Genomic DNA, 16,932 nt, shown 5'->3' with positions numbered 1-16,932 from the left:
GACCCTGGGCAAAGGGAGGCCTTTAGGAATTTCCCCGGAGAGTTGGCAGGGGTGGGCAGGTCATGCTGTTGGTTCTGTTTTCTGTCTGCAAGGTGAGGAGATGGCTTCTTTTGACTACTAAAGCAGTTGGTGGGCAACTGGCCTGGGGCCTTGGGGGGCAGATGAAGTAGCCTATTGGTTCTCCTGCATAGCGTAGGGATGATCTGGGTCTTTCTTGGGTTCAGCTAGACAGGTCTTTGCGTCTGTTTCTGGTCTTATTATGACTGAGAAATAATGACAAAAAATACATCATGATGATGATGATGATGATGATGATGATGATGATGATAAAAAGATAAAAATAATCCTTCTGAGGACAGCGCCTGAGCATGGGTGCTTGGCCTCCGTCAGGGACAAGGCACATCCTCTGTTCCCCATCCACGATGGAAGAAGGACTCCAACTTCAGTTAACTTTGTTCCTAAATGTGGTTTGTTTGAAATGAGCAAGTGAAAACACCCTCCATGAGTTCATTCTCTGGGACCATTGTGGGACAAGTCAGCTCCCACTTCCCTTAAACTCCACAAACTCAGAGAAGGGCCAGCTGCTCAGGTTGTCCTCCAATCTCATCTTGCTTGTTCCCTTAGACAGCTCTGCACGGTGGCTCGTGTCTTTCTCCCTCGAGCTGCCTGGCTTTGACCATAGTGCTAAGCTGCACTGGCTGGTTGTAACTGCTGGCTTGATACAACCTAGGGTCTCCTGGGAAGACAGTCTCAACTGAAGAATTATCTAGATCATATTGGCCTGTGGGTGGATCTGTGGGGAATTGTCTTGATAGTTACTTGGGGTAGGAGGATTCGGCCCACGGTAGGTGTACCACTTCATGGGCCAGGACCTGAACTGTAGATGAATGAAAGCCAGCCAGTGCAAACAAAAGCAAGCAGGCCGTGTGGATGCACTCGTTCCTCCCTCCTCTGGACCGTGGGAATGATGTGACTAGCTGCTTGTTTTTCCCTCACGCCTTGGCTTTTCTGTTGTGTTGGACTATAACAGCAGTTCTCAACCTTCTCAATGATGCGACCCTTTAATACAGTTCCTCATGTTGTGATGACCCGCAGTCATAAAATTATTTCACCGCTATTTCAAAAGTGTAATTCCACTACTGAATTGTAATGCAAATATCTGATATGCAGGATATCTGATTTGTCGACCCTCCACCCCTTAAGGGGGTCGAGACCCACAGGTTGAGAAGCACTGGATTAGAACCTTAAATTGTAAAACAAAGCCTTCCTTCCCTGCATTTCTGCCCATCAGGGTGCTTGTCACAGCAGCCTACGTGAAGCTAGAACAGGTCACCAGGCGCTGTGCTTAGTTAGAGCTGAGTGGCACAGTCACCAACCTTTCTGAGATGGCTCCCGGCATGTGAGGCAATGGGAATGTGTTCTTGGGGCTGGGCTTGGTAGATCTCGAAGGGAATGTGTTGGAGCTCATAGAAGGTAGTGATGGGTGTGGCAAAGGCCTCTGGTGCACTGTGAGGGGAGAAGGAAAAAAAAATGAGTAGTCGGAACTAATATCCGGGACATTTAGAGTACCTTCCCAACTTAAACCAAACCCAGCTGATAGGAAGGGTGAGACGAAAATCCAGACGATCAGGCTTAATTAGCAAATGGTAGAATGATAACCTATCTAATGGTTTTTCTAGATAATTCGCCACCTCGGAATCACTTGAAATTGCTATTGTTCTGTACAGCGAATTTTCCATTTCATTTTTGAACTGCTTATTTGGCAGAAAACCATTAGTGGGAAACCTTATATATTAGAAATTATTACAATTTTTATTTTGTGTTTTTTTTTTGAATGCCAAAACCAAACGCCATGTTGTTCATTTGCAGTTTCTGATTCTGTATCCACAAATGTTAGAGGGTATAAATCTGAGAAGAATTTCTATCAAGACATATATGAAATTGTCTGTGCAGTTAGGAATTCTGAATTATCATGCATAAACTTAAGTTCCCATTTTACTAAGGCCACGAGGTGTAGCAATTGGTATGTGTCTGTTTATGTTAATTGACATGTAGTAGTCCATACTCATTAATTCAATCTAAACAGATGGTCAGGAAAGTGAGAGACATGAGAGCTTTAAGAAATGAGAATGGAAAATGAGAAAGATCTGTGCACATACCATCATCTTCATCCTGCAAGGGAAAAACAATGAAATATATTACCGTCACAATCCAAATTCTGAGAAGACTCTCCCCAGTCAAAAAATGTGGCTGGCTCTTTCTTTAACAGTTGCAGCTTTCCATAATAGGTAAGGTGTGGAGAACTTTCTAGAGCTTCCCGCTCTTCACAACCCAGCTAGACTGTGCTAAGTGGTTAATGGTTTCTAGTGTTCACAGTCATCCAAAGACATTCCAATCTGGGGTTCCCCTCAAATGCCGAACTTGACAGAGGTTCTGAGGCTCCTAAAGGACTCGGATACAACATCATTTACTATTCTCATGAGGTTTCTAAGAGATGGGCATTTCAGTCGATTTTCTCCTCTAAGAATGGAACCCCCTTTGCAATAGAAATGATACTCGTACTTCTGAGCATTTACCACAGACAGCAGGAAAGGATTCACCCCCAAACCTGCCTGGCCCAAAGCCCCAGCCCTCTTCCTAACCCTTCTTTGCAGTATTTGCTCCTCATTTATTCTTGGTGAAGTTTACAAGGTCTCTTCCCTTACTATGTTAACTGCAGAGTCGCCTGTGAGACAGAGAAGAGAGAGGCTATCCCTCCCTCCCCCCAAAAGAAATGAGGGTCAAAAGGGATACTGCAGTGACTAGAAATCTAAGAACCAACTTGAACTGGTTAGTTAGACCAGCCCAGTGGGGATGAAGTGGTACCTTCCTCAGACCATTTTCTAAGGATAAAGTTAGTCACTGCACCCCTGGCATTAATAAAGCTTTCTACGCAAGCCAGAACCACCCATCTTAGCAATGGGTCACACAAATAAACATGCAGGAGTTCGCCCAGACTGCCACTGCTCTCCTGCACCGAGTTTGTGTCCCCTATAGCTCAGGAAGGCACAACCCTAGATTCTCAGGAGGATCAATCCATCAGAGACTGGGTGCCTCGGGGATGTGATATCAGCCTCAGTTTCCCTCTTTCATTCTGTCCCTATGTCTCTGTAGCCTGTTGCCCATAATCATCTCCTCGCCTCTTCCTAAGACATTCCTGGGACTGGAAGGACAGTGGAGCAACCCAGTCCATGTTCTCTGTACCATTCAAGGACTGTCACAGCTCTCACTGCCTTTAAGAAGTCACCCTTGGTTCTGATCCGTAGAGCTCCTTCTCTTCCATTAGCCCACATAGACCATTCCATGATGGTGTGCAGTTATGCCTGTGAAATGTTGGGGTGTCTGTCTCCATAATAGTTCAACAAATATATCATCTAACATAGAGCAACAGAAACACTAGCCATTGTTGGCTGAGCATCTGATCAGAAGAAGGCATCTATGGTGGCCATCAATAAAAGCAAAGCCTGGAGCCAGCAAGATGGTGCAGTGGGTAAAATGCACATGCCACACAGAGCCCGATGGGTGGAAAGAGAAACCCAACTCCACAGAATTGTCCTTTGGCCTGCATATGCATGCTGTGGTGCGTGTGCAATGCCCCACCCTATAGAGAGATACAATACTAAGAATAATACATTTTAACTATTGTAAGAGATCACAGAGTACAGAGAATCCCAGACAGACCTACATTCAGATGCAGGGTATGTGAATTTACTGCCCATGCGAGTTTGAGCCCATTATCACTCTGAGCTACGACCATCACTGTGAGTTTCTCCCATTAAGAAAGAGTGATGTCACCCAGGGCCATTGAAACCAAAGCATCTTCCTGACCCTTTCCTCTATTCCTGATCCTCACTCTCCTTGCTAACTACCCTTGGGGATAAGGCTGCAGGAAACCAGCTATCCCGGGACCTCCCAGAGGGCCAGGGGCTAGGCAATTCAGCCTGAATAACTCTAAGTAACAAGATACAGAAACTGGCACTTAACAGACTCTTTGAAGAGCTTGCTCTCATTACCTGAGTTCACATGAGGGCAAGGCAGATGCAGTCCCACCTCCCCAGAGCCTACCCTGGCTGTCCCTGTGCCAAGCATTTATTAAACGACATTTCACACTTACATTGTCTCTTCTGTCTGGTCCCCTTCCATGCCTGAAATGAATTAGAGCAGAGACGGGAGCATCAAGAGTTTCAAAGAGTCAGTCCCAGAATATAATTTCAGTAAATCGCATAAGAAGAAATAAAACCTACTGAGCCGTGGCCAAAGGGGAAGTTGTGAATGCCAGCAGAAACGCCGGGTACGGGAGAGAAGGGAAATGTGGCCACTGGATGCCCTGTTATCGTGACAAGCTGAGCTAGGCAAACCTTTGTTCTACAGAGCTGCTGTAGCAAATAATTACATAATTATACACATATATATGTTTAGTCAGCTTTTAGGAGCTATTAGATTTCACTGAGTAGATGTTTTTCCAGGCAAATAAAACCATTTTCAGTAATATTCTTCTTAGCTGAGGTTTTAAACCAGCCACCACAAGGGCCAGCCCTTCAAGTAATAAGAAAACAGTTGGCAAAGGTCCCTGCTCCAGGCTTTTCCAATAGGGCCTGGGCGCCATTGGCACAGATGGACAGGCCAGTCCAACAGCTTTGACAATAGCTAAGGGCTGAAGAGGCATCTGGACTTCCTTGGAGAGAGGGAAAGAGGGGAGGGAGGGAGACAGAGGGAGAAAAGGAGAGAGGGAGGGAGGGAGGCAAGGATGGAGGGAAGAGGGGAAGGAAGGGAGGGAGGGAGGAAAAGAGGGAGGAAGAACGTTGAGTAGCTGATGTCAGGCGTTTCTCATGCCATCAGTTCTTGCCTCGTTTTATTGAAAATTTTGATATCTGGGCCATTGTGATTGTTTTTCATGGTTTTTGATTTTGTTAAATAATCCATTAAAATGTTATGAAAGTCAATGACTCGGGATTTTCTTGGCACATCGTGGCCCTTAAGTCTTTACTGAATCCTTACAACAGCCAAGTGAGGGCGATGGTCATGAATCTTCATAGACAGAGGAGAAAATGAAACTCGCTGTTCCCTCTCCAACTGGCCGGGCTGGCCCAGAACCCGAGTACACTTGTGCCATTTGGTAAATAGACCATACATGATTTTATAGCAGAGGTAAAGCTTCTAGAGCAGAGCTCTGCCTCCTGTGGTTGTAAAAATGGTTGAGCAGTATGGAAGCGGCTACTGCAGGCCTAGACGAAGCCCTCCCCGTCCCCTGCCCTCTTTCCTCTCTGCTCCCTTATAAAACAAAGCGGCAGGTATAGCTCCTGTGAGCTGTTCAGGCGTCAGTTTGCCAAGGTAGGGGAAGTCCAACAAAAAACCAAGACCAGCTTCTGACAAGGCCTCCCACAGCAACCACACTGTACTCTCCACTAAGTACTTCAGCTCGCCCCCTCCTCACCTAGATTCCTATTCTCTTGGCAGACCTCAATAGTTTTCATCAAACCAGCAAGGAAAGCAGCCCCCGACCACCTAAGTAATGGAGTTCAAAGGCCCAACTCAGGCAGTATAGAACAGTCACCTTGGAACTGGTGGCTTCCTTGCTGTCAGGGGTCCGATTCTTTCATTTCTTTCGTGTCTGTCCATGGCTGGCGGCAAAGGAGGCTTCTGTATCTTGGGTAAATGCTCCCTGAGTGGGAAGAGAAAGGATTTATTTAAAAAGCCACTTTAATTGGGCAGAGATCTGCAGCAGAACTCTGGAGCTTGATACAGTACAACAGGGGCTTACCTTCCCAGTGGAGCGGAGGGCTGCAAGACATTAGAGAAGACACGTGAGAATTGAGCTCTTTCCAAAGAGTCAGAATGAGATAAAAAAAAAATCAAAACAAACAAAAACTAAAACCATAAACAAACCAGAAAAGCAGCCTACCTTATCAGAGGGTTTCTTTCCTGTAAACGAGAGGGAGCAGAACATTAAATGTGGGACAGGCATGAGGTTGGGGGTTGAAAAACAGATTCTGATGAAAACCATGTCTGGATCTCCAGGAGAAGACGGACTTTAAGCTGGGGCTTCGGATCCAAAGGGTCTTTTGCAGAACACCTGACTTTATAGGCTTAAAATACCACCTGCTTGCCAACACTGCCCTACGCACGGCTAATGGGGTTGTGGGGTCTGAGCTTCTCCTCCACATGTGACTCAGTATAGCTCAGCATCAAATGGGGGAATGTCTTCTTGGAATTCTATGTCTCTTTCATTGGCTTAAGCATCCGTTGTCTGGCCTATTCTGAACTTTGAAGTAAACCAGTGAGTCATGAGGGTATAATTTTCCTCCAAATACTGTGGTACACCTGGTATTACTTCCATTTGGTTTATGAAAAAAAAGAATTATCTTGGGAACAAGGGCTTTAGGAAATTGTCCTGCTGTGGCAAAACCACTTTAGTAGTGGTGAAGGTGGTTGGGTGGTGGTGATGGTGATGGTGGTGGTGGTGGTGGTGAAGGTAATGATGGTGGCAATGGTTGTGGTTGCGTTCATCATGATGGTGGTCGTGGTGGTAGCAGTCAATGTCATTGTGGTTATGGTTATGGTCGTGGTTGCGGTTGTGATTATCATGGTGGTGGTAGTAATGGCAATGAATTTTGTTTGCTCACTTTTTGATCTCTTTGAGGACAGATGGTATTGAAGCCAAGTATTTATACCTGAGGGCTCTTCAATGCCAAGTTACTCAAAACAGTTTACGGTTATGGTATCTAAGATCCCATGGGTTAAGTGTACTTTTATTTTTCTATGTGATTAAAAACATTATTGATAAGGTTCCTGTAGATCTGGGAGCAGGCCTTATTAATACCTGACCAGGTTGGATCTCAGGTACCTTGGCTGTGAAGTCAGTGTCAAGGGCCAGATGATAACTTATACGTTAGGTCAGGGACAAGATGGCTGGGTGCTGGGCTGGAGAGATGGCTCAGCGGTTAAGAGCACCCGACTGCTCTTCCAGAGGTCATGAGTTCAAATCCCAGCAACCACATGGTGGCTCACAACCATCTGTAAAGAGATCTGATGCCCTCTTCTGGTGTATCTGAAGACAGCTACAGTGTACTTATATATAATAAATGAATAAATAAAAAAACATTAAAAAAAAAAGATGGCTGGGTGCTGACAAATGCTGGCTAGCTCCTCTTTCTTTCCCATTCTCTCCTACTTCATACCCTGAAGTACATACTGATGCTATCCACCTGGAATCACATATTCCCAGCATCCCATAAGGGCTGAATTCATGGTTGACCCAAGAAGGTCTAAGATGTTTGTGTACTTTGAAGAACTCACTAGGCCAAGGGAAGAGCATTCCGTGGCACACAAGAAGTTTAGTAAACATTCAGAGTTTGAGATCAAACATCTTATCTATAGAGTAATATTAATATTCTTTGACCGAGGTACACTTTCCCTTTTCAGAAAGTATTTGATTTATAAGACACAAATCAACCAACTAAGCGGCAAACTTGTAGTGTGTATTACTTTCTGGCCATGTTAGGATCTTGATGTACGGGCTAAGCATCAGTAGAAGGAGTCAGTCCCTCAGCAGCTTCATGGACAAAGATGTGACTTAAAGCTCCAACATGTGTCATCAGGAAGCATTATCTCTAAAATGTCTATAGAAATAACAAAAGGTGACTCTTTAAAGGAGTGAGCTGTGTATAAAGATGACTGTGAAGTCTTCACATCTGTATCCCACTTTCTTGATGCCCTGGCTTAGTGAGCAGGGTTCAAATCCGGGTCTTGTCTGCCTTTCTCTTGATACGCTGTGTACAGTGAACCCCAAATTCATGCCTCGGCAGAGTCAGACCGGGAGTCAGGGAAACGACAACAAGCTGCAGCTTCCAATCCAAGGTGTCTCAACATCATTTTGCAAACCAAGGAGAAGTCCGAGGCCAAAAGGCAAAGACCTTGTTCAGAGTTCCACTGAAGAGGAGAAAGTATGGAGCCTAGATCTACTCACTTTACGTACTTCTTGCCCAGACAGACCTTGTCTACAGCAAGTTCAAAGCCAACGACCTCAGTGCAAAAGTCAGAAAGATATGGGTTCAAGTCTTAACCCACCTATACAAAACAGGGCATGCTATTTAGCCTCTCTAACCTTCTGTCGTCTGAGAGGTGGAGAGAACACACCCCTTCACTGACTTGGCCCAAGGATGTAAAGCACCTGCTCCATCCTAGCTGCTCCATAAGTTGTAGCTAAGTTGAATTAAAGAATAGCTCTACGTAAGGGGAGCTGGAACCATGAGTAAATTGTGCAAAAAGTTCATAGTGTTTTATCAACTGTACACACCCACTGCAAAAGGCAATTTTGATATCCAAATGTTTTAGCAAATGTTTCCTCCTTGCCAGGAGACTGTGGCCTAAAAACGCAACATCCCCTGGGTCAGCAAAATGATAAGTATCGACCAAAACAGCTGACTACAGCTCTTCTGGTGCTCTTGCCTCTCAGCCCCTTTTCCCCTTGAATACTGGGTTCCATCCTGCCCTGTCTTGGTCAAAGTGAACACAGCTTACAGGCCTGGTGGAGCAGGCACAGCCCAGGGACTAAAAGCAGGGGTTCAGGCACCAGGCTGATCTGGTTTTTGGTCTCTGTCTTCCTCATTTGCTCACTGAGGGATGTTGGAAAGTTATTGCTTTGTGCCTCTGTTTCTTCCTCTGTAAAATGAGGATGTTTCTCATGAATTTACAGTATTGTGCCAGTAGTAAAACAAGATCGTGTGTGTGTGTGTATGTATGTGTATGTGTGTGTATAATATGTGTGTGCTTAGTACTCTATAAACGTAGCCATTATTATTGTGCATAAAATATGAGCAATACCAACCCAGTAAGGGCTCTCGGTCAAGAGGAGGAGCCAATGAGCGGTCCAGGGGAGGTTTTGTGCTTCTGTCTATTGATGGAGCAGGCACTGGAGTGGAGAAAGCTGAGGTCAGTTAAAAAAGAAAGAAAGCATCCGGCTGGGAATTGGGTGGGTGGGCTGGGGGGGGGGGTGCAGAAAGCACCCTGTACTTACGCTTTGCTGTTTTATGGTTCCGATTTCTGCTAGGTTCTTCATGGTTGGGCTGGGCCGGAGACAGTGGCAGCATGGAATTAAAAAAAATAATAATAACCCAGTCCAAATGTTTGGAAATTTTCCCACTTTTCCCTCCCCAAAGGTATCTGGATCCCTTTTCTCCATCTCCAGGTCTGTCCCGCAGCTAGCTGTCCCATCTGTCAGCTGAGTTGCTGAGGTCGTGCCCCTCTGAACTTCCTCACTCTCTCATGCTTCAGCCTTTTGCATGGCAAAGAACCAAGCAGAAACTTCCCTACCAAGCCCTCCAAGGTTCTAGTCACATCAGAAGTGAAATATGACACCACCATCACCACCACCACCACCACCACCACCTCCACCACCACCCCTACCACCTCTACCCCTATCCCCCATCCCCCCACCCCCATGAAGCCCCACAGTAGATGCCCTGCCCACCATTTGAAGCCATTTCTATGTTCCTCGCTGATGCTCCATGGTCCCCGAATAAGGATCTCCTTACAGTTCTCACAAAACCCAAAGCTCATACCTACTCGTGAACATCTCTGTGCCTATGTTTCCTCTGCCTGGGATGTTCCTTCTGCGTTCCCTATGACTGGCTCGTCCTGTGCCAGCTCGGTGTCAGCTCTGTACACTCTGTCATATTACTCGGCCCCCTGTCTTCCTAAACCACATACCCAGGTCATTTCTACATCTGTGTGCTTGTTGATAGCAACACGGTATGAAAGTCGGAACATTCTGTACTGTTCCGTGTTCTTCCCCCGGCACAGAGGACACTGGTGTGAAGTAGTAGCCCCATCAGTATCTGTTGACATGATAGGCAAAGCCTGCCTCCCAGTGGTGGAGGTGCCAGCCGTCTGATTTCAAAAGCAAAATGCCTTTCCTCCCACCACAATCTCCCCTCCTAGCTCTGTCCTGGCCCCTTGCGGAAAGAGCACATCGATGACTCCTTTAGACTGAGCTTCATGTAACCTCCATAGGAGCTGGACTATAATGCTGAATGAAAAGGGAAAGTGGGGCTCGGTGCCACTGTTTCTCTCATGGGCTTCACCGAGTTGGAAATCTTGTGGTCTGAAGGCGTTCATCCCTGGAAGTTCTTGACCTTGCCAGCAGGTGGCGCAGCGCTGCTTGCACGGGGAGGCCTACCTCGAGAGTCTAGGCAACACCGGAAGATGCCAGGCCAGACTTGGTTCTCCCACAGTTAAATAGCGGAAGTAGCACAATGATATTGGAGAAGGGGAGTATCTCATTATACACGCAGTTTATATTGTTTTTGGTGCAAAAAAACTGCCAATAAACATTATGCTATACATAGAAACTGCTTCTATGTCATCACAAAATTGAACTACTGAGCGGAACGTGAGGGTGTGCATTTTTCCTGTCATAACCGCCTCTTACAAACTTAGAATTAGGTCAAGATGCTTAGTTCCTTTTCTGTCTACCGGAAGAACGAATTGTAGTGGAAACAAAGCGGCCTGGAAGAAAGGGAAGAGGCTTACCGAGTGATTCCGGCCTGTTGGCAGGGGAGGGAGGGCGGCCATTGGTCTCTGCGGGGGCACCGGAGGCTGCTGGGAGACCTTGCCGGTGGGAGGCCGGTCTGTGGAAACACAATATTAAAAAGAAAGGAGAGCCGTTTAATACCACCGGGGAAGCAGAGGTAGGTGGATCTCTGAGTTCAAGGTTAGCCTGGCCTACAGAGCTAGTTCTAAGACAGCCAGGGCTACACAGAGAAACTTTGTCTCGAAAAACAAAAACAAACAAACAAAAACCAAGAAAGAAAGAAAAAAAACGAAAAGAGAAAAAATTAAAACGTTTGAATTAGGCTTCTTCTAGAACATGTTGTGCCTGACTATAGCTTGAGGTGTCAGGAGCCTCCTCCAGATCTCCACCGGTACCAGCATGAATTTGACATATAGTCAGACCCAGCCTGGGTCCTACAGGAGGCAGGAAGTCCTTGGCCCAGATCTGTCCCTCATCCTGCAGATTTGGTTTAAGTCTTCTTATACATTGGAATAACTCCCACAGTACCTTACACACAAACAGGTAATATCTGAGACACCTCTAGCCAAAGGAAGCCTCTAGAGAATTACCCCAGTGTTTTCAGATACAAATTCTACATGTGTGGACGAGCAAGGGTTCATGTGCATGCACACATGATCCCTGTGCATATATGTGCACATTTGCAAATATAGAGCACAAGTGTGTGTATTCAACATGCACATGCATGTACCTATGCCGTGAAACATGAGTGTATGCTGACACTTAAGCATGCACAGAGACACGTGTGTGCATGCCTGCATACATATGCTCACACTGCACAGGATTAAGTTCGCTGCCACCCTCATGAGCTCCTCACTCTGTCGCTTCCTTCCCTTCACAGGTACTCTGGGCTGCTATGTTCTCCTATTTCGTCCTTTGTCTGTCCCCTCCCTTACAGGGAGGGGCTGGCTCTCAATTCTGTTACCAAATTAAACAGCCCATGGTCTCGCCCTAGACAGACACATTATTCCGATTGCCACAGAACTTCCCAGAACCAGTTTGACAAGTTTGGGATTTCTTACCCCTTTGGGTGGGAAAGGCCAGCACCGGACAGCGAGGCAGGAGTAGCAAGTGCCTCTAGCATCCTGTACTTTTGGCCCTGGAGGCTTATCCAAGCTGCAGAAACCCCAACTAACAGACTGACTAACTGTTGGTTTGGGGAAGATTGAGGAAGGAGTCTGGAACTTCAGACTGGAAAGGCTGTTGTGGACTTGATCTACCCCTTTGTTAGCCCTATGAAGAATATCATTTCCCTTCCAGAAGGAAGGGGGTTCGGGCAAGGGGTAAGGGGAAGTCTGGTATCCATACCACAGGCTGCCTTTCAGCTCCTCGGATAGCCCATGTTCCTTGGGACCTCAGGGCCTCTGCACTGCCGTTTTATGTGCTTCAAATGTTCCTCCCCTACCCTGTTCGGCGTCATTTAACCAAACCTTCCTCATTTGCCATTCAGTATTTAATATCAGCCGAAGACTGTCGCTCAAATACCACACCCTGAAGGAGCAAACCCGTTTATTATGCTGGCCTAATGGAGTGACAGGATGCATTAGCTTAGTGTCATGCATTAGCTTAGTGTCGCCTCACCCACTCCACCAGGAGTGCTCAAGGATGAGGTCCGTCATGCTCACTCCATGTCTCTGTGACAGGCACCTAGAGATACTCACCAGCCTGGTTTCCCTTTTCTGCTCTGTCTGGAATAGCCTCAGTGATGGCTGAAGCTCCCTGCCTGTTAGCTTTCATGTTCTATCCCTCAATACACAAAGTCAGGTGGTGGGGCGCAGTCTGAAGCAGAGTACAACACAGCTCCCAGGGTGAGACACATTGACCCCTGGATGCAGAGGAAACCGAGTGTGCCTATGCTCATTTTCTGTTACCTCCTCTTCTAGAAAGTAATTCCCACCGGATAAAGGTGCATCTTCCTTCCTGGTAGATTCCAGCACATGGTGTCTGGCTCATAACAGGAGAGGAGAAGCATTCGTGACTTCATGAATGAATGAATGAGGAAGAACATGTGAGTGCAGGACGGCAGGTAAATGAGGAACATCCTAAAGTCTGTCTCATTGTAAAGGCAGAACCAATCCCTCTGAGTGCCCTCACATTTCTTATGACCTTCTGTGGATGGCGGTGCCACATAACCACCCTCTTCCCATCAAGCCTTTGTCCTCTGTTCTAGTATTATCCTGTATTACTCATAAGGAAACAGCCAGAGAGGCAGAGTCTCTGGCCTCAAGCCACCAGTTTTTCAGAAGCTGACAGGAATCAGCACCCAGAGAAGCTCAATGGGCGGCTTCTCCCAGGGCTGGCAGGACTAGCGGGCTGCGACGAGACCCTTACCAATGTACATGGAGTTGGTGTTGGGGAAAGGCTTGGCAGGCAGGATGGAGTTCTGCAGAGCCTCCTCATCGTTGGAGGGTGGCGGCTCATAGTCAGCAGCATCGTCCACTAGCGTCTCTTCCTCCTCGTTAGGGGACTCATAGTCACCATCATCCTCCCCATCTGGATCGTCGTCATTGGGACTTTCATAGTCATCTTCCTGTCAACACAGTCGAGGGACGTCACAGCTAATACGGGTGTCACAAGGCAACATTTTACAGCATGAACCTATGAGATCTCTGCCCGGGACCCCAGCATCCTCCCGGCAGATCTGTCTGTGATGGCCTCCAGAGACTAGAAACTCGTGCTTTGGGGACAGAACTGAAGACTAGTCTCTGGCTGAGCATGGGAAGACTTAAGAGGAGCTTTGGCAGGGATCCAGCTGCTGAAGCACAAACACATCTGGAGAAACTAGTTCTCTTGTTCCTTTTTTACAAAATAAATCTGTTGCATTCCTTTGCTTTCCCATATTTAAAATAAAAAACAGACTTGCAAACCATTTTCTTTCAGATGAAGTACTTTCATTTACTGGAATGCCAATAGGACACAGGACACTCAGTGCATGGTTTTTAAAAGACCTAAAGGTGGCCACTTGCCAGAAAGACCACTTAGACCGAGGGTTGGACAGCCTGGGTCCCAGATCTGCCTTTACCTGACAAAGAACTTTGCACAAGGCACATCCCTCCAGCTCTCTCTTCCATCACAGAATTTTTTAGCCCCTGTCTATCTTTGTGCATGGTGACCATGTGTAGTTTGAGGAAAGAAGATGCATAGTCCATTGGACTCTGAAAGGTGTTGTCACCATGACCCTTCCCATGTAAAATCGGCATGGGCACCTCTCTGGTGTTAACACTCCATTCTGCAATGCTTTCCCCTATGCGTTATCAGCGGTGACTTAACTCCATGAGAAGAGTTACAGTAGCATAGATTTCTAGTAAGGATAGTAGAAAGGAATGGATAGCTGTTGTGATTGGGTATGGTTGTGAAGATAAATGGTGTGGCAGTGAGTTACAGCCCACTTCTGTATTCATCAGGGAGCCCACTCATTTGCTCGCTGCCCATGGCTGCTTCTAGGCCACAGAAGCAGAGCTGAGTAGTAGAGAGAGAAACCTTTGGGCTTCCAATGCTGGACATATTTTACTTTGGCCCTTTCCTGGGACCTGAAATGGGATGTTTCAATGCCTTGTTGGTGGAAGGAGACTGCTCCTTTTCTAGTATTAAGACCAATGTACAGCCATTCTGGCCATATATACAAGGGTGATTTAGCCCAAGCCATACTCACAAAGGATGACCAGCCACCATCGTCTTCTTCATGGATTTCTATGAAGGAGATAACACCACCATCAGAACCAAACAAAGTTAGAGCAGTTCTCCCTCCCAGTGATCATTACAGGCCTTCATTCTTCCTTCTCCGTGAATGGGAGCCATCAACAGCTGTGTTGAGTACAATTTATCCCACCAGAACTCATGTTAAATCCTAATGTAATGGTATTGAGGAGTGATGGGATCGTTAAGAGAAAATAAGATCAAAGGAAACTCATGAATTGATTACCATCTTTCTTAAGAGACTTGGGTCTTTCCATGCTGGAATAGGTGTCACATAAGGGCCTTGTGAAAGTAGATAATCTGTTATAGGCACACTCCTGGTATTTTGGTCACTTGGACACATGCCCCTCCCTATTCTCACATTTTCCTACATAATGTTATTTGTTATGCAGTCTTAGCCAGACGTTGAACTGATGGGAGCACCATGTTCTTAGACCTCTAGACGTCTGAAATTAATAAACCTCTTTCCTTTATAAAGTACCCAGCTTTAGGAGCTGTGTTAAAGCAACAGAAAACATACCAAAACATCAACTTACTATTGACCATAGCATTTCTGTCTGAAGAGTTCATTCTACCAGAGAGCAGCAGTGGCACCTAATCTTTCTTCTCTTTATATAAAAGTCAACAAGGATTGTCTTCCCAGAATAAGACATGGGGCCTTATTCATGGGGTGTCTTATTCAACAGGATTAAGAGGGGACCAGGAACCCAAATCTAGATGTTTTGTGCAAGTGAACAATGAGAGACTGCCTAAAACACTCAGACACTGGCTCGGATGAGGTGCTCAAAGCTGAGTCTCTGCAGTGTACCTCTAGAATGTCATCCTTCCTCCTCTCGGCGGGAACCCAAACCCTTCCACGCCAAAGACCTGGATTATGAGCTAATGAGTCACATCCCATGCACAGCACTCAAGGAGGCCAGAACCAAAGCACGAATCACCTCCTAAAGCATTTGTTTTTCAGTCAGGGTACCCTTACCTATTTCCTCAGGATATCGTGGAACCGGGGGTCTGCAAAAAACAAATAACATCTCAGTAGCCTGTCAATCTAAGGGCATCTTCTTTCTCCAACATAGCCCTCTGCACCAATAGGAATTATGTTTCATTACCCAAGATCTGTGTTCTTGATGCTTCGCAGCCAGAGTTTGGCTGCACTCACCCCCACCCCCCAGCTTCTGGAGACCACTAAAGCCACCATGGTGTCACAGAAGGAAGCTTGTGACTGTTTAAAGATCTAAGGAATGTACTCCTTGATTTCCTTGACCTGGGGGCAAAATGTTCACCAGGGAGAGGAAACTTCCTCCCCTCCTTGGGCATTCTCTTCATGTCCCCTGGGACAGAGGAGAACAGCAGAAAGGAGACAGTCAAGGCAAAACAAGTGTTGCAGATTCTTTTAAAGAATTGGGATTTGAATTCTTGAGTTTCCCTATAGAGGTGCCTAGGGCAGAGCTGCCCACTCACTTGCGTGTGAAAATGCTCCTTCTCTCTTCGTTCTTGTTGATATCTTGACTCAACTTACTGAGAATCCTACAAGATAAAGACACATGTGAAGAGAAAAAGCAGTCTCCTCCTGGCCTCACCCCCCCAGTCCACACCATCTCTATGTTCATAGGCTCAACTTGACCAGTCTTCTTTTAGGTCCATCCTGCCCAAGCCAGTCTCACGCCTTGCTCCCACCTAGCTAAAACTTGCCATCTCTTTTTTTCAGGACCTGACCCAATACCAGTCACCTCTCTTGCTCCCATGAAACCTTCTGTCACGTGTTAACTTATGTTTACTGAGCCTTCAAAGCCTGACTCTGAGTTCTCCTGAAAGCATGGTCAGCTCACACCTGCCTCCTCACTTCTCTGAAGGTCTGGACTCCTAGGATCTGCACACTGGAACTGTATCACACTGTCCTGTGATTGTTCTCAAGTTATAGCTCACATGTCACAACCACGGTGGTCCCCTGAGCCTTGGTTGATCATTCTTGTGTGGATATCTTGCTTACAGTCATGATCAAACCATCTGCTAGACCTAGAGGCTCAGCTGCCCATGTGTATTTCTTATATTTTTGGTTGTGAGCCTAGCCTTTAATGGCCAGCCCCCATGTATATTTTTTATTGAAACCTCCAATATTCAGTCTGTTACACACACACACACACACACACACACACACACACACACACACACCACTGTCCCTCTTTGTATCTACTTAGTAACATGATGTAAAGGTAAATTTTGCTAATCAATTTAATGTGATTGAGAGACACCTGGGAAATTAGGACATCACAATTCCTATGTGTCTGTGAAAGCATTTCCAGAGATTATCAGATCATGAGAGCTTTAAACAAAGCATTGTAAAGGAGTGTCTCACCCAGGATCTGCTCAAAGACTCTCACCATCTTAAAGTCAAGAAGTCAAGAACAACTGACAACATTTGCTACAAAGGCATTCAGAGACATTTTATAAAGAAATATTTAAATGAGACTATTAAGACTATTAGCAGCAAATCATGCTTAAGACCTATGTATGCACCGCCTTTCTTCTGTCCCAGACGAAAGCCTACTGTTGTCTACGAATCTCACTAGAAACTCTACATGCCTTTGGCCTTGCACAGTCTTGTGGCTCATGGTTTATTTTTATAATGT

At 46.1% G+C, this 16,932-nt stretch overlaps 1 protein-coding gene across 4 annotated transcripts in view; it reads right to left on the bottom strand.

Annotated features, from left to right (window-relative positions):
- Lcp2 (lymphocyte cytosolic protein 2) overlaps nt 1-16,932 on the bottom strand; it is a 46,894-nt gene that overhangs the window by 10,251 nt on the left and 19,711 nt on the right. For 2 of the 4 annotated variants that reach the window (XM_087569570.1, NM_130421.2), the window contains 13 exon segments: nt 15,764-15,829; nt 15,282-15,313; nt 14,262-14,299; nt 12,941-13,139; nt 10,570-10,667; nt 9,056-9,104; nt 8,867-8,950; nt 5,942-5,961; nt 5,801-5,820; nt 5,594-5,701; nt 4,154-4,184; nt 2,160-2,172; nt 1,377-1,506 (listed from right to left, as the gene is read on the bottom strand). In XM_087569570.1, coding sequence (XP_087425696.1) covers nt 1,377-1,506; nt 2,160-2,172; nt 4,154-4,184; nt 5,594-5,701; nt 5,801-5,820; nt 5,942-5,961; nt 8,867-8,950; nt 9,056-9,104; nt 10,570-10,667; nt 12,941-13,139; nt 14,262-14,299; nt 15,282-15,313; nt 15,764-15,829 — 888 coding nt within the window. 4 annotated transcript variants of the gene reach the window in all.

This window comes from Rattus norvegicus, chromosome 10 (genome assembly GCF_021556685.1).
Source record: "Rattus norvegicus strain SHRSP/BbbUtx chromosome 10, alternate assembly SHRSP_T2T, whole genome shotgun sequence".
Taxonomy (NCBI): domain Eukaryota; kingdom Metazoa; phylum Chordata; class Mammalia; order Rodentia; family Muridae; genus Rattus; species Rattus norvegicus.
This window is presented reverse-complemented; position numbering and strand designations above follow the sequence as displayed.